Below are 27,309 nucleotides of genomic sequence, written 5' to 3' on the forward strand. Positions count from 1 at the left end.
ACATTTTTCAGGACTTCCCCTCAAGCTTGCACAATCAGCCTGGTTGTTGGATTCTAGGCAACGATGCAGAGGGAGCCAGGAGACCCTGGTTATTACAAAGAGCTCAAAGTTGGAGGCCAAAGGAAGGTGGGAAGAGTACTTCTCTGTGCTGGGGTTTTGAACTAAATACAGCTTGTAATTTGTCGTTTGTCCTCTTTTCTTTATCTTTGTAACTGTCAAAGGAAACTTTTAAACAAAACTAATGTTTTGGGGGTATTTTATGTGTGAGCACAGAAGTGTCTCAGAAAATAAAGATTGCTGCCTTTGTAATCTCTGTGGATCTGACAGTTAAAGATGTGGAATAGTGGGTGGGAAAAGGGGAGGGAAGGATGAATGTTGAGCTGTGTAGCTATGCTCTATCTTAAAGGTGAATTGGGAAGTCTGACTACATCTGTCTACAACTAATTCTTGTCTCCTAATTTATGCACTGACATGGCTGTAACAAAAATGAAAGGTGGCCTGTGCAAGTGGCTGCAAGAAATTTGGAGAAAACAGGAGTTGGATATTTACTTATACCAAGCCAAGTTCAGGCTTCTTGAGTCACTTCCCACTCGAATAACTAGTCAGCTCTTCTGCAATGCTGCTGCCAAAGTAGCTTTGTGGTATCCGCCATACAACATGGGTAGCAACAACTTGTGGGAGTAAGAACTCAGAGGCACAACTCAACTCTGTATCTACCTGGTTAGAGATGCGGTGTTTCCTTTGATCCCTTCCTGCTCTGTGCAGGGTAAGGGAACTCCCTAATAAGTAGGGCCTGGTGGAGGTATTGAGCACTATGATGCTTGTTTTTCCCTTGCCCTATACCTCTAGGGAAAAGCTGGGATGCTCTGTGACATGCCTGACACCCCCAAGGCAGGACCGTGCCCTTCACAGCTTGTGCCGAGCCGCAGTTAACGCTGCACTGGCCGGCGGGGCCAGCCCCTCCTGCTGCCGGTGCCGTCGCCCCTCGCCCACCCGCAGGCCCGAGATAGCCTTCGGCGGGCGGGCCCGGCCCTGCTCCGCCCCGCTCAGCCTCTGGGGCCGGGTTTGGGGCTGGGTTTGGGGCCGCCCCGCCCGGCGCCGGCCGGCATGAAAGGGGCCGGGCTCTGCGGCGGCGCTGGGGCCGGCTCTGGGTGCAGGTGGGTGCCGGGACGGGGCCGCGAGGGGCGCGGGGCTGGGGTCTGCTGGGCTGGGCAGGGTCAGCCCCGGGTGCCCCAGCCGAGGTTTTTGGGTGCTGCTGCGCTGACTCGCTTCGTGCTCCCCAGGTGAGCCTCCCCTTCCCTCCCTTCCCCTCCTTTCCCCCATCCCTCGGCATCCCCCCCCCCGGCTGTGCTCGGCCGGGTTTCGCCCCTGCCGCCCGCTCGGAGCCCGGCAGGCTCCTGTGTGTGCGGGGGCGTCGCTGCTGGTGCGGGAGATGAGCCTTATCTCTGCTCCTCAGCTCCTCAACGCTGTTTTAAATGCGATCGGACTCGTCTGGCAGGGCTTTATCAGTCCCTAGCGCTTCCTACACAGGTTTCACAACCTTCCGCGGCGCTTAGTGCCGTCTGGCTTTTAACGCGGTGCTTCCCTGCAGAAGAAGCCGAGATGGCAGGGCAGGAGGTGGAAGGCTGTCTCCCCAGCCCCTCTAAAGTTTGCTTCTCTAAAGTTTGCTGGGTGCTCTCGTAGCTCTCTGGTTTTCTCCGCAGTCTCGAGAACTTGTTAAACCTGACTGCCGTACGGCCATAACCTGCTCTTAAGACCAAAATGCACTGAGCTGTGGTGTGTGCTCACTTCAAGGTCTGTGGCCCTCATGAATATTTGGAAATGGCCCCTGGCCTGTCTGTCTCTGGCACCTGGGGATTACAAGTAATGCTCCTGGATGCTTCCGTGCTGCAGACCTGAGAGAGCTCGCGAAGAGCACTGCCGCACGTCAGCTGCTTCTGTGTCTTGCAGCCGTGTCGCAAGCAGGAGGAAAGCTGTCCGGAAGAGCCTGGTGGTGTTACAAACCATCTCTGACCCCTCCAGAAGACAACTGGGAAGCCTGGGGGTGTGGGGTGGGGGAAATCTGTCCTACCACCCGGCCAGACTCAGTGCGTGATGAGAGATCAGGCGTGGAAGCAGGTGCATGGTGTTAGACACCGCCCACCAGCTCGAGCTCTTGAAGGTATTTCTAGTTTCAAATGCCTGATGAGCTGACGTACCGATTTTAATTTATTTTCTGTTGTTACGGATCAGCTATTTTCTGTAGTACCGCGGCTCCCTGGCTGTGACCAATGGACTGCCAACCTGCTGCTGGCCTGCATGTTCCCACCTCGCCTGTAGAGCTTCCTCTACACAGCTCTGATCATCCAGAAAGGATGCTGAAGGTTGCTCAAGGTCCTATAAATTTCAAACTGATTCAGGACTACCTAACTCCCTCTCCAAAATGGACGAGGCTGAGCAGAGTGCTTCTGATGCTGTTGTCTGGAAGCAGTAGGACTGAGGGTGGTGCAGGGGATGTTTTTTCTGACATTAACCTGATGGCTCATGTGGTTGCCTCTTCTGGTCTTTTTGGGACCTGGTCTTTGTCCTTTCTTTGTTTTTTGTGTGAGCTGCCATGAAGATATCAAATGAAAAATTCTAGGAAGGTACACTGTTTTGAGCAGACAACACATGCACTGCTCACTCTATATATGAACAATATTTAAGAAAAATCAGGGCTATAAGCTGTGTGGGAAGGCTTATATTTGAAGGGATTTTTTCCCTTGCTTACTGTTTTTAATACTAAAACTCTAGTATTCCAGTGTTATTTACCCAGCTGACCATGGTGAAGTAGAAGGTTGTGACAACCCCAAAACAGAGCACAGAAGCCCACCAAGCACTGGGTTGTGTTAGATGGTTAGACTTCCCTGCTTCAACCTATGTTTTTATTGAGTTTATTTTACTATATCTTCACTGTATCTTCTAGGCTTATACTAGAGATCCCCCCCACCCCAGCAGCTCCTGCTGGTGGTGCGACATCGTCCTGCAGTGGCAGCGTTGCTCTCCGAGCTGCATACCTGCCTGCCTGCACGGAGTTTTCATTTCCATAAATTAGCCACAACTGGGTTGGCTGTCATTAACTTGATGGTAGTAGATGGTGCTGTTTTCTCTGGATCACACCCAGCAGAGGAGGCAAACTTTGGTTTCTTGTGCCAGGAAGAGTTTTGAGCATCCTGGTGAAGATGTCTTTTCCTCTTGGCTTCAAATGAATTGTGCTGCTTTGTTAACTCTTGAGAAGCTTACAGGGAAAACATTTGTTCTTACTGTGGGCAAGAGCTAGATGGAGACTACAAGGCAGCTAAGGAAATAATTTGGCCCCATGAATATGGGTTTCCAAGTTAGTGGGCAGAAACTAGGCAATACAAAATGCTGGAGGAGGAGAAGAGATGTAAAAGGCAGTTTCTTTGCCTTTTTGGGGTCTCTGTTCACTGCTCTTTCTTCATTGGAATCTGAAACCAGGACAGCATCTCTGCCTAGACTGCTTGTTGTCAGAGATTTTAGTACTTCACCCTAAAAAAAAAAAGACATCTGAGTTCAAGAAATCTGTCTTTAGAGCTGTGGATGTTTAGTTACTTCACTTCAGTTAAACTGATAAAATCATCCATTAATATCAGACACCTTCCTTGTCAAACATGTTAAACAGGGCAAAGCCAAGGGGCAAATTTCTGCCCAGTTAGATGTTTCTCAGGGGGGTTCAGGTGGCTTTCTTCTCTCTTCTCACCAATGCTCCCTCTCCACTGCTGCACCTGGAAACCTAAAGCATCTGTGGCACAGCCACCTTAACAGTGTTCTTGAACCACCTGTGCACAGCCCAAAAGCAGGTGTAGGTGGCTGGGCTGCAGCCAGTACTGCCCTGGCTATGGTACCTGCTGGTACCTTTTTGGGCATGGGCAGTGCAGGGATGTGCTCTGGTGTTTTTGAGCTGGGGCAGGAAAAAAGGTCCCTTCCCACAGCCTGACATCCTCCCACCACTTGGGAAGACTTACAGCCTTCTTGTTGTTTGGGCAGGGAGAAGGGATTCCCAGCACCTCTAGGGATTGCTCTGGGCAGGTCTTCGCTTTTCTCGTGGAGCTTCTGTTCCCTTCTCTCCAGGCTCTCACCAGTGCCTCCATCCTCCTGGAGCTCTTGCTCTGTTGGTCCATACACAGCCTTACCATCTGCTTGCGTTTTTGGTGTTTCTCTTCACTCCTACAGGCACAGCTGGCCCTGGATGAGAGTCCAAGCACTGGCAGTAGTTGCCTTTGAAACAAGGTAGGGTCCCAGTTAGCAGCTGCTCTGTGTTTCTTTGACGTGGCCCTGCCTATCTGGGACTGGAAAGCAGTGGGCAGAAATATCCAGCTGCCGAAGGGAGTCTGGAGGTTGTATTTAGTAGGATTGTATTTAGGACTTTCTCTCTTGCCTCTTAATTGATCAAGTTAATGGTGGAGAAGCTGGCAGAAAATCTTGGTCCAAATTCTGCATTACCACATTACCACAGCCCTTTTTGGGCTTAGTATGTGAGGCCATCCAAAATCCACTTATAATTGTTCCCATTATAACTTCTTCCCCGCACCCTTCCCAGCAAGTCTGAACTGGGTCCTCAGGACACAGCTCTGCTTCTGACTGTTCCCAAATAATTATCAGGCAATTCTTCTCCCAAAATAATGTGAGGTGTGGGTGAGGCGAGTTCGCTTCCAGTGATGTAGCAACAGCCCTTACACAACAGGAGTGCTGGGTGTTTCTCCCAGCTGGGATGGGGTGACAGCTGTAGGAGTGTGACTAAGGGGCGTCGCTGTGCCGCCGATGTTGCGCATTGGCTCTGGGGCTGCTTTCTGGGTTTGCTCTCTTCCACCCCATCAGTCCTGGCACCTCTTCCATCCCTTTCCACTGATCCTCCCTGCCCTCCCACGGCCGATGTGTCACCGGTGTGGTGACTGTGGTGGGGCAGCTCTCCATCCTGACCCTTCCTGCGCTCTCTGGGGCTGAGGTTTCTCTCTGGGAGCCTTGCTGTGGTACGGGCTTTCTCCTGCCCTGTCTGCGCTGAGCAAAGTGCCTCACAAGGGCTAAAAGCAGAGGGTGCCTCTCTGCATCCCTTCTGGGCTCTGCGGGCCTCCCAGGGAGCTTGCACAGACAGCAAGGGCTGGGAGGCAGTCAGTCAGCTGTTCTGGGGAGGCAGAAACAGTGATAAAATCCAGCTGTGCTGGTTCTGTAGTGGTACCTGGGGATGGAGCATGGGTGTCCCAGCTGGTGCTCTGACCCAGCAGGGCTGTGCTAGTTGCTCTCCCTCTCTGATTCTCTGCAAGTCAGTCTGCCAATTTTTGAGCCTTAGGCGCAGATTGGCACAGAGAAGTGGCTCTGAATTTACAGAAAATGCACCTGATGTGCTCTAGTATTTGAGTTTTGTGTGTGTGTGGTTTCTTTTTTTTTTTTTTTTTTTTCCCCTCTCAGTGGTGAACTCCATACTGCTCTCTCCTCTCTCACCTTATGAGCATCTGGCTTGCTGCTACATTCCCAGTTCTTAGTTGCCCAAGTCCGTGACTGAGGCTTCTATCCTATATTAATGACATGTTTCTCTCCTTGCAGTGATGAAGATGAAGGTGCTACCATGCCCTGCTGCTCTTTTCCTTGTGGTGGCTGCGTTCGGTCTGAAGCCGTGTCACTGTGCCAAGGTGCTGATCATGCCCACCATAGTCTTCGACAGCCACTTGCGAGTCTTCATGCGGGTGGCAGAGGCGCTGGCTGACCGGGGCCACGACCCCGTGCTGCTCCTCCACGAGGGTCGGGACGTGGAAACCTACCTGCCCGCCTTCCGCATCCAGAGGTACTGGGGCATCTTCAGCACGGAGAGTGCGGATGCCTGGGTGCAGGAGAAGATAAAGCGTGTCTTCCAAGGGAAGATGACCTCTCTGGAGATGTTCTCCTTTTTGGAAAAGTACCTGGAAAACTGTGACCTGGTGCTGGGAAACAATACCCTCCTGCAGAAACTCCAGCGTGAGCACTTTGACCTCCTGTTGGTGGACCCCAATGAGATGTGTGGCTTTATCCTGGCTCACATCCTGCACGTCAAATATGCTGTGATCTCCACTGGTTTCTGGTTCCCAGCGGAGATTGGCGCCACTTCCCCCATTGCCTATGTTCCTGAGTTCAACTCCCTGATGACTGACAGGATGGGCTTCTTTGGCAGGACTTGGAACCTCCTGGTCTACGTGATCACTCGTGTGGCCACAAAGCTGGTCATCCTGCCCAAGTTTGAACGTCTCATGGAGAAGCACAGGGTGGAGCCCAAGACATCCATGCTGGACCTTGTCCATGGAACTAGCCTCTTCTTCCTCTGCAACGACGTGGTGCTGGACTTTCCCCGGCCAACACTCCCCCATGTCATTTTCACAGGGGGGATCCTTGCTGAGCCTGCAAAGCCCCTTCCAGTGGTAAGTGCAGGAAAGCTTTGAGCCATGATCGCATATTAACCTGGGGAGGTACTTGGTGCAAATCTTCTTTTGAAGGGCCTTATAAATGCCATGTGAAGCTGCATTTTGGTGCCTGTGTGTAGCGAGGAGATGGGGAGCACTGAGGACTGGGGGGGTTGCAGGGAGAATATAGTTAATTTGTCCACCGTGAAGTAGGAGTCAGCTGCACTCTCTGTAAAATGGTGTGGGAAGTGCTGTGATGGTAGTGTTGCCTCTGAGACTTAAACATGAGTGGGTTGGTTGTTTCTACATTTGAAGAGGAAATAGGAAGAACAATTAGTCTTTATTTCTTCATCACTGGTTTAAGTCAATCCAGAATTTCTTCCTTAGTTCAGTTTCTGGCAGGATATTTCTTCCCTCAAGCTTGTAGTCTTAAGAACCCCGAGGGGAGAGCTGTGTTTCTCCTCTCATTGAATTCAGCATGGAGTGCCAAAGTGTACAAAACTGAAGTATATTGTCCTCTCTTCCTTAAGTGGCAACCCTGAAGGAAACTCCCCAGGCATCCCACAGGCTTTCTCCGGTCTGTACCTCACTATCCTCAGTAAAGATGAAGAAGGACAAGCCCTTAAAGCCTTCAAAGGAAGACAATATTGGAATGGAGCAGTACCTGTATACTAATTCCTCCCATTGCTTTAGCACTTTTACAAATGCTGTGGGGAAATAGACTTGGATAATAACTCCGAGGCAGTTGGGCAGTCCTGGTGTCACAACCAAGGGGCTGAAATAGAGATAAGATTCAAGTTTCAAATGATATGGGATCTGTCTAGATCTCTGATGGCAGCTTTAGTCAAGACTCTGGATGCCATTTTTTTTTGCAGTTAAAAGGAAAAAGCGAGTTTAGGTGCTTTGGAGCAGAAGTTCTCCAGATGCGTATGGTTGCACATTACCCTTTCCCGTGTGGCACAGCGTGCAGGTAATGTAACGCATGTAGGGTGCTCCAAAGGCTGTGTCAGAGTGTCTGCCTCACAGGTCTTGCAAAACACCAGCTTGGTCCAACCTGGCTGCATACACGCCTGCCTTATAAAGAAGGGAGTTGCTTGCTGTGGCATTACTCATGTGCTTCATGGCTTCAAGAACAGAGCCGAAGGCGCCTAGGGGAAGAGCGATGGAGATAAGTCCAGAGCCCTGCAGTAGGCGGTGGCTGTTGTGCTAGCAGGCAGGTATGCCTGTGCCCAGGGTACAGGATGCTGACAGAAGAGAGGGCCTTGGTAGGTCTAGGTGTAGCATAAGGCATCTCCACAGAAGCTGGGTTATATAATTAAGGTATTTATTTCCTCATATTTGAAATGTTGTGGCTGAGAGTCCCTTTAATTAGGGCATGGTGGAATATAGATATGTATTTGAGAGATGGTGAGACTCTGGTGGTCAACCATGCCTCCCTTGGCAACTCTGAAGTTGTTTCTGAAAGCCTGATTATAATAGATAATGTAATCATCTGCTTTATGAGTCATTATAGCTTTATCAAGCAAAGCCAAACGAGAACTTTCTCTTCTTTTTCAGTTCTAGCAGTCATGTTGCTCAAAAGAAAATCAGAGATTCAAGAGCATGGAGAAACCAAAACCCCTTAGATGAAATCATCTTGATTTTTTTGTTGTGGTGTTGATTTTTGGGCTTCTTAAGCTCTTCTGCAAAGAAAGGCTTGAGTCCCTGAAGCATTTAACAGAGGACAAACATAAAGCACATTTCATTTTTACTCTCTGGGGATAAGTCCTCTGTACCAGTACTCAACCTTGTAGACTACTACTAATAAAATACTCTAGATTAATCATCTTATTTTTCTCCTTTAAAAACAGAATTAATTTGTTGTTGTTGCTTTGGGATTTTTTGCCCGTAAGTCTTCTACAGTGTTCATATTCAAAGGCACTTTAAGAAACTTTCCTAGAATGCCACTGACTGTGAGCTGATACGTGGGAAGCTTGAAGCGGGACAGAAAGCATGACAAGAGAGGCTCAGCTTAGCCTGGCATAAAAGGGAATTCTTTGTTTTTACTCCTCAGCAGGTGTGCTGGCTGATTTCCTCTCCTCCAGCCTCCTCCCTTCCTGCCAGTCAAAAGGAGTGAGGACTCCTCCTAGATACACACCTGCATGTAGCATCTTGGGAAGCCTCTAGCCTACACCTAGAGACCCTGGTAGGCCTCCTGCCTTAGTGTGCTGATGGAAAACAGCCTTAATATTTTCACTCCAGCTCCCTGAGGAGTTCTGGCTGCACCTATGTGGGCCCTATGTTTTCAGAGCCCTCCTTACCAAGGAGTAACTGTGTCATCTTCAAAGCTGTATTACAAAATGCAAGTTCTAGACACCTCTGCATGGAGCGCCCAAACTCAGCTTTTGTGCTCAAGTAACTCCTGCCTGTCTGGCTGCAGAAATCACATCAGTTTTAGTATCTTCCTGCTCAGAAACGCTTAGCTTTGTGCTCCATATAGATTTGGCTTCATCCTCTTCATAGACAGCTTTCTGCTGGCAGAGGCTACAGGGGAAGGGCCTTTCTCCAGCAAGACTTCAAGGCATCTGTGTGTGTTTTGCCTGCAGGGTCTGCGTCTCTGGGTGGAAGCAGCAGATGCAGGTGTTGTTGTTGTCTCCTTTGGCATCGGGATCCGAGCTCTTCCAAACGACCTGGTGGAGAAGATGGCTGGTGCATTTGCCCGCCTCCCACAGAGGGTGGTGTGGAGGTGAGGAGGGGATGGGATTCCTCATAACTCCAGTTGGATGACAATCAGACAGTTTGCTTTCCATCTCTTGATCTGATTGAATTTATAATTGTTATAAATTGTTATAATTACATTGTGTGTGTTTTTCTTTTCCTTTTTTTTTTTTTTTTTTTTTATCTTTATCTCTTCCCATAGATACTTCGGACAGAAGCCAAGAAACCTGGGTGAGAATACACTGATGATGGGGTGGCTGCCCCAGAACGACCTGCTAGGTAAGGCAGGGCTGAGTGTGTGTGAGCGTGTGTATGTGTTTGAGCGTGTGTGTGTACCACTAGCAACATCTCTGGAGTTTAGTCCAAACCACAGCAAGATCATACCAGAAAAACAGCACCTGTGTGGGTCTAAGTCTCTTGCTTGTTGTGAGTCTGATCTCTAAATGTCTGAAGCTGTATCTTGGCACTTACTTCCCTTGTTCTCCAGGTTCTGCCCTGTGTGCTTTGGGCTGCTGTGTTCCTGAAGGATAACGTGAATTTTCATCCTCTGTGCTCAGCATGTTTGGTTTTCCCTAAGCACGCATCCACTCTGTGTCTTGAAGAAGCCACCAGTATCCCTGTTTCAGCATGGAAGGCACTGACCTGCTGCTGTTTCTTTGCCTGCAGGCCATCCCAATGTGAAAGCTTTCGTCAGCCACTGCGGGATGAATGGCATCTTTGAGGCAATTTATCACGGTGTGCCGGTGGTGGGATTCCCTTTCTATGGGGACCAGTTTGACATCATGACCAGAGTGCAGGCGAAGGGCATGGGTATTCTCATGGACTGGAGCAGTGTGAGAGAAGAGGATCTTTACCAGGCTATCGTCACGGTTATCTCTGACCCCAGGTGAGCCATGCAGCTGCATTAAGCAGTTCCTTGGTATGGGCTGCACATAGGGATTGATGCCTTTGTGTCATCCCCCATATAGCCTGTGGACCAAGCAGAGTTGCAAATATTGCTCAGCTGGCCAGACATGTTAGTGTCTTGTAATCCTGAGATGTTTGCAGGAAGATATACTCCAACATTTGCTGCAAGAGAGCATGATCTAGCCCTGTTTGGCTTTGACTGTAATTTTCTTAGAAAGCTTTCTGAGATGCAGAGGCACAAACCTCTTTCATTTTAGTGCCAGCCTGTTATCAGGTAAAATGAGATTGTATCCTTCACTTGTGATTTCCTTGGTCTTGTCCAAAAAGCTTTCTGTAGAAACAGTTATCTGCAGCCAATGGGCTGCAGATAATGCTTCATCCATTGCTTCTCAAAACAAGGCTTTTTCCCTTTCCTAGATTTGTTGCAGCACAGTGACACAGGGCTCCCACTGTCTAATATAACGCATGCAACTGTTAGTGTTTGAAGTGCTGTCAAAGAGCTTGATTTTTTTTTTTTTATTTTAATTTTAATCAACTCATCTATTGATCTTAGAGTAAGTTGTTAAGGTGTTCCATTCAGTAGCAAAGTATTTGGCCAGTTACCAAACAACTGACCGCTGCTTGATTCTGGGTGAGACCTTCTGCTGCAAACTCCTTTCAAAAAGCTTTGATCCATCAGAAACCACTGAGCAGTCATCTTACCAAGGAACTTAGGAACTGAACTGCCAGCCTTGTTAACAAAACAGTAAAATACACTCTGGCTTGTGCTGCCATGGCTAATGATTGCCATCAGAGTGGCTTTTAGAGGCAGATGTAAAACGAATCTTGGAGTAAATGTGCCACACCCCTAAGGTATCACCTGGGACTTGAAGGCACCACTGAATCAGACCGCTTCTTAGCTATGAGGCCCCTGTCAGATTGACGATTTCTTGTCTTCCTTTGCAGTTACAGAAAAGCAGCTAAGCTCATCTCGGCCCTGCACCTGGACAAACCGATGCATGCTCTCAACAGGACAGTGTACTGGCTGGAGTACCTCCTTCGTCATGATGGGGCACCTTACCTTCGCCCCGCTGTCTATGACCTCTCCTTATATGAGTACTTCTGCTTGGACATCTTGGCTCTTCTCTTGCTCTGCCTGGCCAGCATTGGATTTGTGCTCTACAAGTCTGTGGTGTGGTACAGGAGGAAGAGGGCCAGCCCTGTCTATCAGAATGGCAACTGCATGAAAGGCCACTTCACAGAAGAGAAGAAGTTGCAGTAGTGGCTCAGCATGTTCCAGGGCACATCCCTTCACTGTGAAACGAACTGCTGCCGTGCCAAGAAATGTACGGCACGCAGGCACAGAGAGAGGCAAAAGATCAGCAGGTCTGGATGAGAAGAGCCGGGGGGAGGGAGGTGTATTGCAAAGGCCTGTGTGCACACCTCTGTGTACAGCACCTGTGGGCGGGGACGCGAATTCAGGCATGGGTGGAAGCACTTGGCCAGGACGCTGGGAATGGGGCATGGGTAGGTAGACTTCCAGGGAGGAGTGCGAGTTGTTCCCTTTTTATTGCACGTTGGTTTAGATGCTAGTGTTGCTCTTCTGGCTTTTTGGATCTCTGGGGAGGCTCTGGAGGTAGGAATAGCGTTTCATGTGTGGCAGACATTGTTTCTCCTCTGGCTTGTCACCAAGACCCCTGAGAGTCAGGATTCCTTTATGTGCAGGTGAGGACTGGAGGTAGAGCTGTGGACAGGGAAGGGCACTGAAAGTATTGCTTAAAAGAAAATGAAACCGGTCTGTTTAAAGTTCTGTGGGTAAATGTTGTTCTTCCTGCTTCCATCAACCCTCTGCAATCTTGTTTGTGTTTGAGCTAAATTATTATTATTTTTTTTAAATAAAGTTATATTCATTCCCCTGGGTGGTAGTGCTCCAGTGTCTGTTTAATGTGAACCTCTGGTCCTTGTAACAGGAGGTCATTCAAGCAGACTCACGTGGTTTTCCCTTCATATCACTGCTGCTACAGTCTCCACGTACCTCTAGACCCCTACAAACCTCTGTCAGCAATTCCTCTTGGCCTTCTCCCAGGGTTTCATGCGGTGCCTTCCCTCCTCTGCCTGTACATAACACACCCATGCCCATGGAGTCTCCAAACCTGTGATAAAAGAAGAATTTGGAACAGATGCCAAGTGCTAGGACCACAGGAAGAGCAGCCAGCAGCTTGGAGATCTGATCACAGGCAATGGGCCATGCAGCCTGCTTATAGAAGCAACAAGCTCTGTTCTTTCTGAAGAAAGCATTCCTCGTTTCAACATGTGCAGGCGTGCTCTTGTCCCCCTCAGGGTCATGGTGTGGAGCGATACCCACGTGTTTTTACTCACCCTGGGCTCTAAGACAAACCCACGCCTGGGTGCAGTTGCACAACCTACCCGCAGCACTGGCTGATGGTCTGACTGGTGATGCCCCACACCGAGGGTTGATGGCTGTGCTCTTGGCTGTGGCTTATTTCCAGGCTCTGCTCCTGCTTTTGCATGTGCTTCTCATTCCAAAGTAGGTGCTGTGTATAACCTCTCAAGCAGCAGTTTGGCTGGGCTCCTGGGATGCCCTGGGTTGGGACAGTGCCCAGCTCTGACTCAGTGGCTTCTCTGATGCCTGGCAGTGCAACCTTCCCTCCCCAGCCCTCAGCTTGCAGTGGTGCTGTAGCAAAAAATGTTTTGGACAAGATTGCTCTTTGCTGTCTAGGATGGGTGAAAACAGCCCATAGACCTAAGCTGCTGCTGTATTTCCTGGAATTTCTTGCTGTTTTCTGGGATACCCACACCTGGCTGTAGTCAGGGGTGAGCTTGGTGACCTGTTGCTCTAGCTTTGTAGCAGCCCTAGGTGGCTTCATGCCTCAGAGCTGAGGGCATGGACAGGGGAGATTAGAGCAAGGTGAGCTACAAACAAACGGGGAGGAGGGGAAAAGCAGGAGTTGTAGATAGGTGGCAGAAACAGTGGCTAGATGGCACCTTTCTGCCTCTGAGTTGGAATTTCAAGGTTGATAGTTTTCTGGAGAAAAATATATATTGGTGCAAGTTCTGCAGCATGGCTGCTGGTTGCCCTGTGGAGGCTTTGTCATCATCTACCAGCGGGTGAGCGTGGAGAAGGGGTAGGGTGTTTTGCTCAGTTCCTTCTTCTTTCTGGGGAGGAAAAGGGAGACTATTAATTCAGCCTACATGAGGGTCTGTCTGTTTAGATCAGTCTGAATATAGCAAATGATTTGGGAAGTTTGTGGCTTGGTGAGCTTAAAGAGAAGAAGAAACAAGGGCACCATGGCTTGATGGGGCTAGACCTATACCTTGTTTTGCTTTCAAGAGCAGAAGAGTAGGGAAATGTTTGTGGCCCAAGGAGCCTATGCAGGGTTACAAAAACCTGAGTGTTTTCCAGTTTACTGAGAATGATGCTGTCTTGCTGTTTACACATTCAGAAAGAAGTTCTAGCCAGAAAAAATGAGAATATAGCACCAGATGCAACATTAACACGCTGCCTCTTACTAGCTATATCCTGAAGTCCTTACGCTTTTCATGACTATGCTCATTTCCAAACATACAGCAGAGTTAGGAGGCATGTCTAGCCAGAGAGTTGAAATATATATGCTTATTAAAAGATGGTTCAAAAACTTGGTGAGAAAGCTACTTTTAGTGAAGTAAAGCACAAACCCACACAGGGATCTCATGACTAGGAAGTGGTCATTCACAAGGCACCCTAAAAGGAAGAGTCTTCTCCAGGGAGAGCTGTATTTGGGGTTTGAAACGGCCAGGAGGTGTTCTTGGAGTTGTAGGGTGGTTCTCTGAAACTATTTGTATAGCTCCATAAAGTTTTTCCAGTTTTGCTTTATTCCTATCCTCTAACTCTTCTGTGTTCCTGCTGAAAGCACAGCTTTCTCTCTTTGGTTTTCTCCATGTTATTCTTGTTGGTATTCAGTGTTGAATATTGAAGGAAACTGTGACACAGCCTGGAGCTGGTTATTAAGTCCAAATATTAATAACAAGCAGCCTGTCACACACGTGTGGTCAAAACCCATATCAGGGGGAAAAGACGGGGGTGCTCTCTGCCCCTCAGGCAGCACTGGTGCTTCTCTCTGGGCAAGATGTGCAACCCCAGGTTACACGTGTGCCAGGTCAGGTAACGTAGCATTAAAACCATGGTTTGTGATGCACCAAGTAGGCAACGAGCCCCTCTTCCCCTCCTTTTTTCATCCTCAAGGAGAAGTAGGATATGACTCAACGCTTTCCCCAAGGCTGCTGAGGCCTCACCCAGGAGCTGCAACCCCAGCTGAGCCCCGTACAGCACCAAACTCTCTTCTGCCCCTGCTTCTGTCTCTTAGCAAGGCATGGGGAGCCCAAGCACCAGCTGGAGTGCCAGCTGCCTCCCCATGCCCACAAAACCCCACGAGGGCCCGGTGTGGCTGTGCAGACAGGGAGGCACGGGGAGCAAGCCAGCTGGCTTTTCAAGTTGCCCCAGCCCTATGGGCTGGTGGAGAACATGGGGCCCTGCGAGCAGTGCTGGCCTGGTGCCGGAGACACCCTGGGGATGCAGGCAGGCACGTTTTCCAGGGATCAGCGCCAGGCTGGTGTGAGGGAAAGCCTCTTCAGCCCCTGCATGTTCGTGTGGGGGTGGGTCCTCGTGTGCCCTCCATCAGCATCCCTGCGGGACAGCCTGTCCCCGGCTTGCAGCCGGCCACGTCAGCTCCACGGCTGGTTTTTCCAGCCTGGGAAGGTGGCGGCTCCAAAGTAGGTCAACAAAATTTGGCTAATCAAGGAGAGCTGTCTCCCTCTGCAGGTGAGTGTGAAGTCACCCTGGTTGTGGGAGGATCGCGGCAAGGACGGCTCCTTGAAGGCTCTGGGATTTTGACTCATTCCATCATTAAATGGCAGTGAGCAAAGAGCATCTGGTGAAGAAGCTTCCTTGCACCTCTGTGCCAGCAGATCTTTCTGGCTGGTGCAGGAGCCTGGGCATGGCTCAGCCCCAGCCAATTGCCCACCATGGGCTAGCTCTGCCCATGGTCCTCTCCCCAGGGGTCCCCATACCCTTTTTTATCCTCTTGAGGTTGCAGGCAATGCCTTCCTTGGATGCTTCTCCTTGTTCTTTCCAACCTCATCCTTTCTAAGCCCTTCATCCATTCCCACTCGTCTTCCTCTCAATAGCCTCTTCAAACCAATTGCTGGGTTTGGCTGAGCTAAACTAAATTTCTGGAAAGCCTCTTATGTACGGCTGCTCAGTCACAGACACAAGCATTGCTAAGGCTGTGGTTTTAACTCTTAAGCTATCTGGGTATTTAGTCTCAGAGTAATAAAGGAAAGCAATTATAGACTTTATTGCTCTTAGGCCATTAGCAAAAGCTTGTTCTCATGCTCCTCACCTTCCATCTGAGCCTGCTTACCCCCAGCAAGGCCCTTCTACCCGCTGTTATTAAAGACCATGTGGGATGCAGCTGGGGCTGGTTCTTTCTGGGCTTTTTGCAGGTAGCCTTGGTGCTAGCAGTAGCAGTTATGCCTGTATGGTAATCCTCCTAAGGAGAACTTTTGAATTATAATTTAATATAAGGCCTTTTTATCGGTGTTATGATAGTGCTGCCGTTGGCTAACCTAATCCCTGTCTTAATTAATAGGTGCTCCTGTAAGGCAAGCTCTTCTGAAATGGGTTCTGATGTAAAACTTGCTGATCTCAGTATGAAGCTTTATAGAAAAGAGATTTCTTCTCTTATTCGTAGTTCTGGAAGACTAGAATGAGCCTGCTTGATTGTGAAGAGGTAAGCGTGTTCAACGTGGTACATAGAACCAGTTAACAACAGTTTAAAGGAAAGATGATTTTTTGTATTTATCAAATCTGAGAGAATGAAGAAGCTTGGAGGACAGAGGGTAACCAGAATGTTCGTGGGCATGGGCAGCCCTGTATATTTAATGTCTTGTTAGGAAAGCGAATCAAGAATTGAAAAACAATAGCTAAACTGTTCTTGGAAGCACCCTAGGTTAACCTGCATATATTGTTAAAGCAAAACAAAATAAAACATATATTATATGTTCTGTAAGTAGTAAACAGTATTGTAATTCAAATTACATGAGTTCAATAGAGGCTTCAGCTGGAGTTAAGCTTCAGTGCCCTTTGTGCTAAGCTTTGGGTGAGGTGGTCTCTCAGTAATGGTGGATTTGGGACTCTAGACAGTGAAACTTCTTAATGACTATGCACTGAACCCACCAATCACATGTGGGGTTTTCTATTAAGGCCAGTCTTTTTAAAATCTAAACTAATAGCAAAGAAGTGTTGAGTAGTCAATTTTCATTAAAAACAAAGTGACGAGAAGCTGAGTGCCTCAGTGATAACAGAAGATGGGCCGGCCATCTTTATTGCTAAAAATAAATTGCTTTGCTTTTTTCTTTCTTGCTTTTGCCCCCTGGATTGGCAGAGTGAGGAATGGTACAGAAGACCTGTGTGTTGGCAGGAGATGCATTAACAAAGCTGAGTAACTACAGATAGTAAAACAATTAGCAGAGTCAGGATCAGGGCTAGGGGAGTACTTCTTTCTCATTCAGCCTTAATTCCTCTGATTTAAATTGGTAACATTTTAGTCCCATTTCTGTTGCCAGCATTTTGCTTTCTAGAACTTGCTGAACCTTCATTTTGTGCTCTTTGCTTTGTCTGAGACTCTGTAGTCTTGATGGACTTCAGCTGGAGAAGTCATTTTGTCTGTGTCTGGTGTCAGTGTAACTTCTGCTAGCTGTGAGCCCAGACCCCTTACGTGAGCAGAAGAACAGTGAAGTGAAAAGGGGCTGACACTGAGCCATCAGTAAGGTCTGGCTGTGTGAGTACCAGGGGATACTCTGGCTCTGCAAAACAGGAGGTTTTGTGTTTAGGGTCTGAGAATGCAAGCTGAAAAGCTTTTATGTACCATAACCAACGTAGATGACCACTCATGATGGCAATTTGGTTAATGAGCCTCTTGTTACTGTGCTGTGGTTTGTTTTACTCTCATTCAAAGCACTGAGCATGTTCTGGCTGGGAAAAAAAAAAATGATATCTGAATGTTGTGTACAAAGTCTCTCTCTGATGAGTAGTTCAGAAAATACAAATAGGTGCATATGTGCATTCCTGCAGATGTTCTTAACTCAGCCTGGGTTTTGAGATTTCTCTGATGAAGAAGTAGCTGATCAGGCTGTTTAAAGGACACCTTAAATCTTGATCAGAAGTCCTTCAATAGGATTTTTGGTTCAAGAAGCTGGCCCATTTGTTAGGTAGTCAGGTGTACCTGGTCTCCTTCAGCCTCTGTGAATTTCCAGCTGTGAGAACAGACAGTGGCAAATTAAACTGACAAACTGGTCAGGTTCACCAGACTCTGAATACGCATTCTGCTGCTGTTTTCAGGCTGGAGTTTGAAAACATAGCAGCTCTATGCAAAACCTCAGCCACTCGCTCTGTTCACTCACCTTAATCATTGCTTACAAATACCACCAAGCTTACATACAGGCTTCAAAGAACAGAAGGCTGTGTAAATGGTGCACACTACTACACTGCCACTGAGAGAGCTCCATGGAGGTGATTTTTGTCATCAGTGCTTCACATGGGATTTGTAGCTCTTGGTTTAGAGTAAAGAAGCTGCTCTGGTAGCATTCATCCTGAGAGCAATCGCTGATTGTGACATCTTTAGATTAATAGCTCCTGATGTCACCATCACTTTTGTGTAACCCTTAGGACATTTGCTTTCCCTTTTATTATTATCTCTTTGGAGTATTTTGCAGTGGTAAGAGCAACTAGGTCAAAAGTAACTTGCAGTACTAGTAAGGACTCCAGATGGTGCCTTCTGAGAAGGCTCCTCCTTACATTCAGTGAATCTGCTTTGGTTTTGTCCTGTTTGGGAAACAGTCTTGAATGGCAGTGAGTTCCACAGAAACAGTCTTTTGGAGTACAAATGCATCAAAGAGGAAATACTTCGGCTAGCTTTCTGTAAAACTGTTCTCCAGCTTTCAGATCTCCAACTTTCTTGATTATCATACACAACCTCCAGAAGGTCTGTACGAAATGCTGTGCAGGGAGGCTCTGATACAGATATGGGGGCTTCTTCTTGTGGCTGTGTCTTGCCGGGGCAAAGAGACCTTGTGGCTGAGCTGTGTCTTTTAGTGACTGCCAGCCAACACCATCCAGGGAGCTGCAAGGCAGGACTATTTCCTCTGGTACTGGGCAGAAGTAAAAAACTTTGAACTGTTTGTATTGGCCTGAGACTGGGGAAGCAGAAGGAAGAGAGGGATGGCCTGCTTGCAAGGAGCAGGGGATCCTCTGTCCTCCTTGGGCCTGAACCCCCTGTTTCTCCCAGAGGAAAAGGGCTCAGGGTGGAGCACAGTCGGTCTCCTGCCTGCCTTTGCTTCCGAGAAGTGAAGAGCTCCACGCACTGGGCGATGCCTCCCTGCACATTCACGGGCTTCCGCTCCCCTCTAATGGCCAAGGAGGTGAGAGGCCCTTGCTGGAGACCGTGCTCTCAGGGCTCTGGTGCCAGAGGGTGCCTGTGTGTCACACAGCTCTGCTGGGCATCTCTGAATCCTCCGAGTCAGTGATTCCTGCTGCCTACACCAGTGGATGAAGCCCTCGGACTCTGATATTTACTGGGTAGCCCTTCCCTCGGTTGGGAAACAAGTCATGTCCAGCACCTGCATCTCACCCAAACAGCTGTAAGACGTCTCTGGCAGACTGGTGTTTATGAGGCCTCGATGTACCTGGTAATGTGTGTTTGTATGCTCAGAGCTTTGGTGTTAAGAGAGCTCCTCTGTTTATTGTGTTGTATGATCTGCTGTTGCCTTTTTTAAAATAAAAATAATAATAATAATAATAAAAAAGCTGTTCATTGCTGCCTACATTTTGTTCTGAATATCATTTTGAAATGCCAAAAATGTAAGAAAGACCTCATTTTACATCAGCATCTAAGGATTATGTGGGCATAAGCTTTGCATTAGCTGAATGCTAGCATAGTACTCAGGGTAATTCCTCGAGCATCTTCTGACAAACTCTTTGTTGCAACGTGTTTTAAATGCATTTTTTAAAAAGGTTCATTTTCAAAGTTAGGGAGTCTGCCAGGAGCAGCCATTTGTTTCCTTATCCTCACTGTTCTGCCCACTTCAACTGTATAGGTGTAACAAAGTCATGGTTTGCCTGCCATGCTCTCTCTCTTGGGGTAAAAAGGCATTTTGATAATTTTTGATCACAAAGGTTGTTCTTTGCTTTCATAATGTGATGGAGAAGCTGCCCTGGGATGGCTCACAGTAGTACAAGGCAGTTAGCTCTCTTGGGTCAAGACTGTGTCCAGCTAATGATCAGTAATACCCTGCCACTCTTATGCAAGTAATTTTATCTGTGATGTTAATGATAAGGGAAGTCCTTGGCAGAAAGCAGGTGAGATGATTGTCTGGAGATCTGCATTGGCTAACTGGAATAGCACTACTCTGTAGTAAGTTAATAAACACTCCAAGATTTCACATCCAGACCATTATATAAAAGATTCAACAGGGATGGGTCTGGGGGTGTTTCCTCTTTGGCTCAAAAGTGAGCTGCTATCAAAGCGTGCCACTGCATCACCCACGCACACATTAGGGACAGCTCAGGTCGCCCCTGTCTGAGGGGAAGGATGGCAGTACCTGCCCACGGCCAGTTTCTTGGAGTGGCCAATGTGGAGCGGAGTCTAACAGGAGCTTAACAGGTGGAGTGGCTCGGGCATAGGCAGCTGTTTCTCCACGTTCTTCCATGCCACATGCAAGCAAAAGCTTTTCCTGTGTAAATTGTAGCATCATCCTTTTCAACAAACAAACAAAAATTAGTAGCTTTTGACCATGGCAGCTAAAGATTGGAGTGCAGGAGAACTCGGCAAAGTATTATTACACAATTCTTGTAAAGAGAGACATGACTATGAGGGCTATGTTCCTGGAAAGATGATGCCCGAATTGCAAGCTCAGGTACAGCTGGCTCAGCAAGCCCTCTCACTGTGCAGATGCAGCCCAATTTTATACATACTGAGCAAATGATCGGTCTTGGCAAGGTTTCAGAAGATGTTTCAGTTTTCAGACTATGGCCTAAGAAACCACTAGGGCTTCGAGTGTCCAGCACAGAGATAACTGGGTACAGGTTCTCCGCAGGCTGCGTGTCTGTGTGTGATTTGGGTGCCAGTGCCACCAGAGGAGCCCGCACCATGGCAGGGAGTTACGTACGAGGGCATCGAGTGCACCCTCAGTAAGTTCGCAGATGACACCAAGTTAGGTGCGTGTGTCGATCTGCTTGAGGGTAGGAAAGCTCTGCAGGAGGATCTGGATAAGCTGCACCGATGGGCTGAGGTCAACTGCATGAAGTTCAACAAGGCCAAGTGCCGGGTCCTGCACCTGGGGCGCAATAACCCCAAGCAGAGCTACAGGCTGGGAGAGGAATGGTTGGAGAGCTGCCAGGCAGAGAAGGACCTGGGAGTGATGGTGGATAGTCGGCTGAATATGAGCCAGCAGTGTGCTCAGGTGGCCAAGAAGGCCAACGGCATCCTGGCTTGTATCAGGAACAGCGTGACCAGCAGGGCTAGGGAGGTGATCGTCCCCCTGTACTCAGCTCTGGTGAGGCCGCACCTCGAGTACTGTGTTCAGTTTTGGGGCCCTCGCTACAAGAAGGACATCGAGGTGCTTGAGCGGGTGCAGAGAAGGGCGACGAAGCTGGTGAGGGGTCTGGAGAACAAGTCCTACGAGGAGCGGCTGAGGGAGCTGGGCTTGTTCAGCCTGGAGAAGAGGAGGCTCAGGGGTGACCTTATCGCTCTTTATAGGTACCTCAAGGGAGGCTGTAGCGAGGTGGGGGTTGGCCTGTTCTCCCACGTGCCTGGTGACAGGACGAGGGGGAATGGGCTTAAGTTGAGCCAGGGGAGTTTTAGGTTAGATGTTAGGAAGAACTTCTTCACTGAAAGGGTTGTGAGGCACTGGAACAGGCTGCCCAGGGAAGTGGTGGAGTCACCATCCCTGGAGGTCTTTAAAAGACGTTTAGATGTAGAGCTTAGGGAAATGGTTTAGTGGGGACTGTTAGCGTTAGGTCAGAGGTTGGACTCGATGACCTTGAGGTCTCTTCCAACCTAGAAAATTCTGTGATTCTGTGATTCTGTACCCGCTGGCTGCACCGGTGCCTTGGTTTTGGGTGCGGTGCCAACTGTGGGGCAGCCAAACCGCCCCAGCTCTGGAGGCTGTGTAGGGGTTTCCTGAGGGAAATGGTGGGAGATGGAGGACCGCCGGGTGCCCGAGGGGGCCGGCTCCAGCTCCGCCTCGGTCCCCGAGGGCACCCAGCCGGGCGGAGCCGGGGCCGCCCCGGGGCGGTGCCGGTGCCCGGGGGGACGCGGGGCTTGGCACGGCTCGGAACAGCACGGCACGGCTCGGAACGGGCGGCATGGCGCTGGGCTTCAACCTGTCGGCGCTGCCGCCGCTGCGGGAGTACGAGCTGGAGCGGAGCTTCGACGAGCGGGAGGCGCTGGGCTGGATGCGGGATAACTGGTGGGTGAGCGCCCGGCGGCGGGGCTCGTCCTGCTGGGAGAGCCGCTCGGCTCCCTGCCTGCCCTCAATGTGCCATTGTTCCCCCCGCGGCAAAGGAGACGGCAGCGAGCAGCCTCCTCGCCATCACCGCGGGGCTCTTGTTTGAGCTGTTTCTTCGCTGGTTTCTTTGGGGATTTCTTGCTCTACCCCTTCATGCACATCCGTACGGAAGCGAGCTGAGTAATGAAGGACCACACCAGGTTTAGCTGTGTCTCCTCCTTAAGCTTATTCCACCTTTTGAAGTGCCAGGGGCAGATGTCGTTTACTTTTCTTGTTGCTCACCGTAAGGATTTGCAGTTTTCTTTCCCTCGTAACACCTTTAACAAATACACCTCCGCAGCCTGTCCCTTTCCTTGCAGAGGAACCCCCAGCAAGCCACCTCGCTTCTCACAATGCCTTGCTTGTTTGCTGGGCTTGCTTCGTAGCCCATCCACGTGATGCCCTTGACTTGCTGCTGTTTTTCTGTTCCTAGAGCTCAGGGTTGACTCTCTTACCCTAAGTAAATGTATTTGGGCTTTCCATTTAGGCAAGATGTTCTCAGCACTTGCATTTAATCACTGATGGCTATATTGATCGCTGTCCTGCTTCCAGCAGTGCTAGGCACCTGTGCAATTCTGTATTTTGGGGTGCACAGCCTGTTAGGTGCTTGAGCACCAGGAGAAAGGGCAATTTTCCCTTTCTCAGCCTTCTCTCCAGCTGGAGGAAGCCTTTCTCTCTGCATTTTTTCCCCTTTACATGTGATGCTTCTGATTGTGTTAGGCTGAAAACCTCTGTGGATGAAATCTGAAAGGAACAGAGCCTGGCCCCAGCTGAAGCATCATCATACCCTGGGCTTCAGGGGCAAGAAGCAAAATTTGGATGCAGGAGCAGCGATTGTAATGGGACAGAGAGATGTGGTGGCTCAGAGGTGGGGCTGCAGTGGAACAGTCTGGGATCTGCAGCTTTAACAGCCTGTGGGCTGGAGGAGGGAGGATGGAGGACGGGTCAGAGGGCTGCTCAGGCAGAGCTTTGTGCCTCTGCGTGGGGCTCGCAGCTGCTGGCACAGCAGGGAGGCCTGGAGGAGGGCAGGCTCGCCCCAAAGGGATCTCACTGATGGCCAGCTTGGGCTTCCAGAGGGCAGCAGGCTCGCTCCCTGTGCAGCTTCACCCCACTGGCGAGCAGCCCACGAGCCGGGAAGGGGAAGGGGCAAGGTACAAAGGTGGGAGTGCAGTGACCCAGTCTGGCACTAGCTGCTTGTTTAGGAGCTGCCTAACTCTGCTGGAGAGCGGGGCTAAGAAACCAGCTCTCACCTGACCTAGTGTCCTTCACGTCACTGCCCCGAGTGCCCCTTATGGTCAGCGTATGTCATGGGGTGAGGGCAGCTAGAGGACTTCAAGAGCCCGCTTGGGTGTTTGCACAGCGCTCCTGTGGCTCTTAAACGTGGGGTACCTGGAGCAGCTGTGGGTTGGGCAGGAGACCCGGATGGTGCTGGGAACCCAATATCCCTTCCTCTTTGCAACCTGTTATGATGGCACGTGCCCCTGAGAAAGCCACACGGTGCTTGAGAAGATGGGCTGGTCTGTAGCGAACACAGGCTGTCAGGGGCCAAACCCAGGCACTTACCAGCCATGAGCTGCTGTGAGGAGGGCTGGGGACCTCACAGCAGGCTGCTGGCTGGATTTCCCACACTGTCATGTAGAGAATGGCACAGTGATGGGTTTGCTGGCTGGAGCTGGGCTCCTGAGTCCATGGGGTTGTGATTTCTTAGGATAACTATTCATCAGAGTGGGCGCCCTTCTCCAAGGAGGAAAGGACTGGAAATGCAGAGCAGCTCCCTGGAGCCCCTTTAATGAGATGTGGTTGCCCAAGCTGACTTAAGGTTGCTCTGTAGCTTACTCAAGCTGTGGCTTGTGTTCCAGGAATGTCTGAGCCCAAATCAGCTGGTGCTCTCCTCCTTTCCCTAGTGTACCAGCAGGAAGATTAGCTCCTGCAGCCACGCCTCACTTCCTTGGTAAGCGTAAGTTTTGAAGGAGGCTTGACCACTTCCCTGAAGTATGTGGAAACCTTCCTTGCCCTTTTGCTTTTCTCAGTGGCAGTGTGGGCAGAGCTTGTTGCAGTGCTCAGGGTCATCCGCTCGTTGAACTTGTGCCTCTCTGTCGGACACACTGCCGTGAACTCTTGTCGCTGGGCTCTGGGCTGCCAAACCTGCACCAGCCAAGGTCTCATCCGTGTACCTGCTCCTCCGGGACTCTGCTGCTCACCCTGTGTGCGATAGTCAGGCTGTCAGGGCCAGGCTGCAGCTGTGGGTCTGTCCCTCTGCTTCCTTCTCTTCCCAGTGTCATTTGCCCCCACGGCATGATGCAGCATTGCTGCAGCTGGGGGGAACAGCCTGCAGCTCAGCATGTGCCCCACGATGGGCCCCGGGCATGACCCAAGGTGTGTAAAGGAACAAAACGCATCCACCTGTCTGCTTGGGGTCCTGCCCGCAGCTTGCCACATCCTTGTCCTGCTGGGTCCTGTGGGGGCCTCCTGGCTGTGGCAGCTCCCTTTCTCCTCTGCTATCCCCAGGGTTTAACTTGCTCCCTGGCAGGAGATGTTTTATTTCTTGGGGAGAGCTCTGCCGGGGCTGTCAAAGTCCTGCTGCAAACGAGACACCAGTCTGGCTCTTTCTTTCCCTGACTGCTCCCTCTGCTTTCCTTGCAGGCAGAAGTCCTTCTTCTTCTCTGCGGCTTATGTGATGCTGATCTTTGGAACCCAGCACTTCATGAAGGAGCGGAGGGGCTACAAGCTGCGCGCACCACTGACCCTCTGGTCCCTTGGGCTGGCCTTGTTCAGGTAAAAGCCTGGCACTACCTGCGAAGTTCTAGCTCTGATTTCTTAAAAAAAAAAAAAATAAATAAAATTAAATTCCCCCATGCAAGAGAGGAACATCCATCTAAAATAGTTTTTTGGTGCTGGCTCGCTGCAGTGATGGTGAGAACGCTGCAGCCCATGCTCTGTAATTAAGCAGGCGGACTCCTCGTCTCCAACATTGTCCTCATCTCCACACCTCTTTAGGCTGGGGGGAGAGAACAAACCAAGACGAGTACCTTGCTGCACACGAACTCCAGAGCAGGCTCTCTTCCCATGTGTGCTAGTTGGCTGGGGTCAAGTCTAAGGGTCACTGGTTGCCCTCGTGGCAGTGGTCTGTAAAATCACAACTTGTGTGGACAGAGGGGTCAGGGAATGACCGCTCGTGGCCTGTTTCGAGATGAGCTTACGCAAATGAAATGTGCAGGCTGATAGCAAAGAAAAGGTGGTTTTTGTTTTTTTTCCCTTGTAATCTGCTAAATTATAGGAACTGCCCACTAATGGAGGCTGTAAATGGTAAAAGCATACCTGGATTCAAAAGAGAACTAAATAAGTATCTCTTGACAGATTTTTGTTCTTTTTCTTGTGAAATGTGAAGGCCTCATCTCACGCCTGGGGACCATGAACCGCAGGCTGGTGGAAAATGTGAGAGGAAATGGGGACAGAAAGGATGACTTTGCCCTGTTTGTGTTCTCCCTGAGCATGCACCGTTGGCCTCTGTTAAGAGACAGGATACCAGCACAGCTGCCCCTCTGTTAGACCAAACGCGGCAGTTCTCACCCTTGCATGCCTTCTCAAGCAGTGGAAGCAGAGGCTGTATGAGAGTGCTCTTTGCTGCTCAGCCCTCCTGCTGCTGCTGTGGGATGCAACAGTTTGTTCAGACATCCCTGAGGCTGCCCTGAGCCGGATGGAGTTAGCCAAATGTTCCTGGGTGCAGAGCTGCACGAGGATCCTGTGGTGAGTTGGGCACAGCCTTCAGATCTCTGGTTTTCTTGCAGTGCCATAGGCTCCCATCGGACCTGGAAGCACATGGCCTCCATCACATCTTCCATGGGATTCAAGCAGTCGGTGTGTGATCAGTCCTTCTACGTCCACCACGTCTCTAAGCTTTGGGCCTACTTATTTGCACTGAGCAAAGTCCTGGAACTGGGTGAGTCTGAAACCTCCCCCTGTGCAATGTGCTCAGAACTCCTTCACTTTCATAGGTAGTTATTTTTTTTCACAGGTGTCTGTCCAAACGCTACTCAGGGAAGGGGGCTGTCTAACCTTGCACACTGCTCGTTTTCTTGCTTCCTGTTGCTCGACCCTATACATCCTCATGTCATCTTTCTGCAGGGATGCAGCCTGGGGTTATTGCCCTGGTTTCAGTCCCCCAGGCCAACAGGCGATTCTGCAGTGGGAAGCCTGTGGCCAGGGGGCAGCGGCAGGCAGGGCAGTGCTGGGGGCACCTGGGCAGCCTGTGGGGATTCCTCACATCGGCCCTGAGGGAGCTTGCTTTGCTGGAGCAGGAATTGCTGGAAAGTTTGTGGCAATGTTTTGGTTGGCAGGTGCCAAGTCTGTTAGAAGGAAAAGCGCTTGCAGCACTGCACAGAAGGGTTGAATGTGTCAGTGGAAAGTTTCTTCCCTACAAACCATGGGTGCCTACATGGGCTTTATTGGTGCAGACACATCCAATGTGAAGCTAGGTTTTGGTGGGCTCAAACCAGGGGATGTCTTTAGCATTGCAGCTCACTCGTTCTGCTTCACCTGAAAATGTGCACAACTGCTGTGATTTACCTGACTAACGATGCACCTCTCCCCCGTCCCAAGGCGACACCGTGTTCATCGTTCTCCGGAAGCAGAAGCTCATCTTCCTCCACTGGTACCACCACATCGCCACGCTCATCTACGCCTGGTACGCCTACAAGGAGATGGTGCCTGGCGGCGGCTGGTTCACCGTCATGAACTTCAGCGTGCACACGTTCATGTACTCCTACTACTCCGTGCGAGCTGCAGGCTTTCGGGTGCCCCGCTACATCGCCATGACCATCACCGTTTCACAGATCCTGCAGATGCTGATAGCCGTAATACTGAATGTCTTGCTTGTCTTTTGGATGGAGGATAAGGTCTGCCCTGTCACCTGGTCAAACATTTCCATTTCATTCCTGATATACTTCAGTTACTTGGTGCTCTTCTGCAACTTCTTCTTCAAGGCTTACCTGACAGGCACCCAGAAATCAAAGGGGGAATAAAACTGGGGAGGGAGGAATTGACTGGGGTGGAGGGAGGGAGGGAGGGAGGGAGGGAGAGGGAAGGAGGAACTTTTAATTCCTGGCTGGAGCTCAGGCACCTGATGGGGCTGGGGTGATGAGGGCCACTGTGGATGAAAGCCTTCAGATTAAATTGAGCAGTGACCTCTGGCCTGTTCTTGCAGCAGTGACTCCCCAGAGGGGGATGTGGGTTGTTGTAGGCTGGCAGTGCCAGGACAGGGGTGTAGTTGGGGGCTGGAGACCCTCTTGCCCATAGCAAACTGTGCCCTGGGCAGGCAGCAGAGCCTGAGTGGCCTCTCTTCACCCCAGCTGCTCACAGAGCACAGTAATTGTCACTGAAAAGCAACACCAACCTCTGAGCTGAGCCCTGGCAATGCCTGGTTTAATGCCTTATGTGATCTGCTGTAAATGCTGAATGCACCAACACAGGTCGAAACACCACCTCCTGTCCGGCTGCACCCAGAAGCACATAAATGCTAGCGGCTGCCACCCCGAGGGTCACCGAGTGGTGTGACCTGGCTGGCTGCTGCCGGGGAGCTGAGCAGAGCCAGCCCTGGCTGGCCTGTGGAGCAAGGCACTGCCCGTGGTCACCCCAAGGGACAGCCCCGGGGCTGGGAGGCAGCAGGGCCCAAAAACTCAGGGTGCATCGGGAACTGCTGCTGTCACGTGTAAAAATG

The 27,309-nt window shown here is 50.1% G+C and overlaps 2 protein-coding genes across 3 annotated transcripts; both read left to right on the top strand.

Annotated features, from left to right (window-relative positions):
* The first annotated feature begins 1,093 nt into the window (after positions 1 to 1,093).
* LOC116491423 (2-hydroxyacylsphingosine 1-beta-galactosyltransferase-like) lies at positions 1,094 to 11,908 on the top strand. The gene is made up of 6 exons (XM_032191345.1): positions 1,094 to 1,157; positions 5,581 to 6,425; positions 8,993 to 9,132; positions 9,307 to 9,383; positions 9,771 to 9,990; positions 10,956 to 11,908. Exons 2-6 carry the CDS (start codon positions 5,583 to 5,585, stop codon positions 11,269 to 11,271), a joined length of 1,596 nt encoding a protein of 531 aa, XP_032047236.1. The 5' UTR covers positions 1,094 to 1,157; positions 5,581 to 5,582; the 3' UTR covers positions 11,272 to 11,908.
* A 9,478-nt stretch (positions 11,909 to 21,386) lies between these two features.
* Positions 21,387 to 26,623, top strand: ELOVL3 (ELOVL fatty acid elongase 3). 2 transcript variants are annotated; one of them, XM_032191349.1, is made up of 4 exons: positions 21,387 to 21,515; positions 24,237 to 24,368; positions 25,382 to 25,533; positions 26,193 to 26,623. In XM_032191349.1, exons 1-4 carry the CDS (start codon positions 21,412 to 21,414, stop codon positions 26,612 to 26,614), a joined length of 810 nt encoding a protein of 269 aa, XP_032047240.1. In that variant the 5' UTR covers positions 21,387 to 21,411; the 3' UTR covers positions 26,615 to 26,623. The 2 variants fall into 2 exon arrangements, with proteins under 2 accessions (XP_032047240.1, XP_032047241.1); XM_032191350.1 differs by lacking the exon at positions 21,387 to 21,515 and adding an exon at positions 21,827 to 21,837.
* The last annotated feature ends 686 nt before the right edge of the window (positions 26,624 to 27,309 follow it).

The sequence above is a fragment of the Aythya fuligula genome, chromosome 7 (genome assembly GCF_009819795.1).
Source record: "Aythya fuligula isolate bAytFul2 chromosome 7, bAytFul2.pri, whole genome shotgun sequence".
In the NCBI taxonomy this organism is placed as follows: domain Eukaryota; kingdom Metazoa; phylum Chordata; class Aves; order Anseriformes; family Anatidae; genus Aythya; species Aythya fuligula.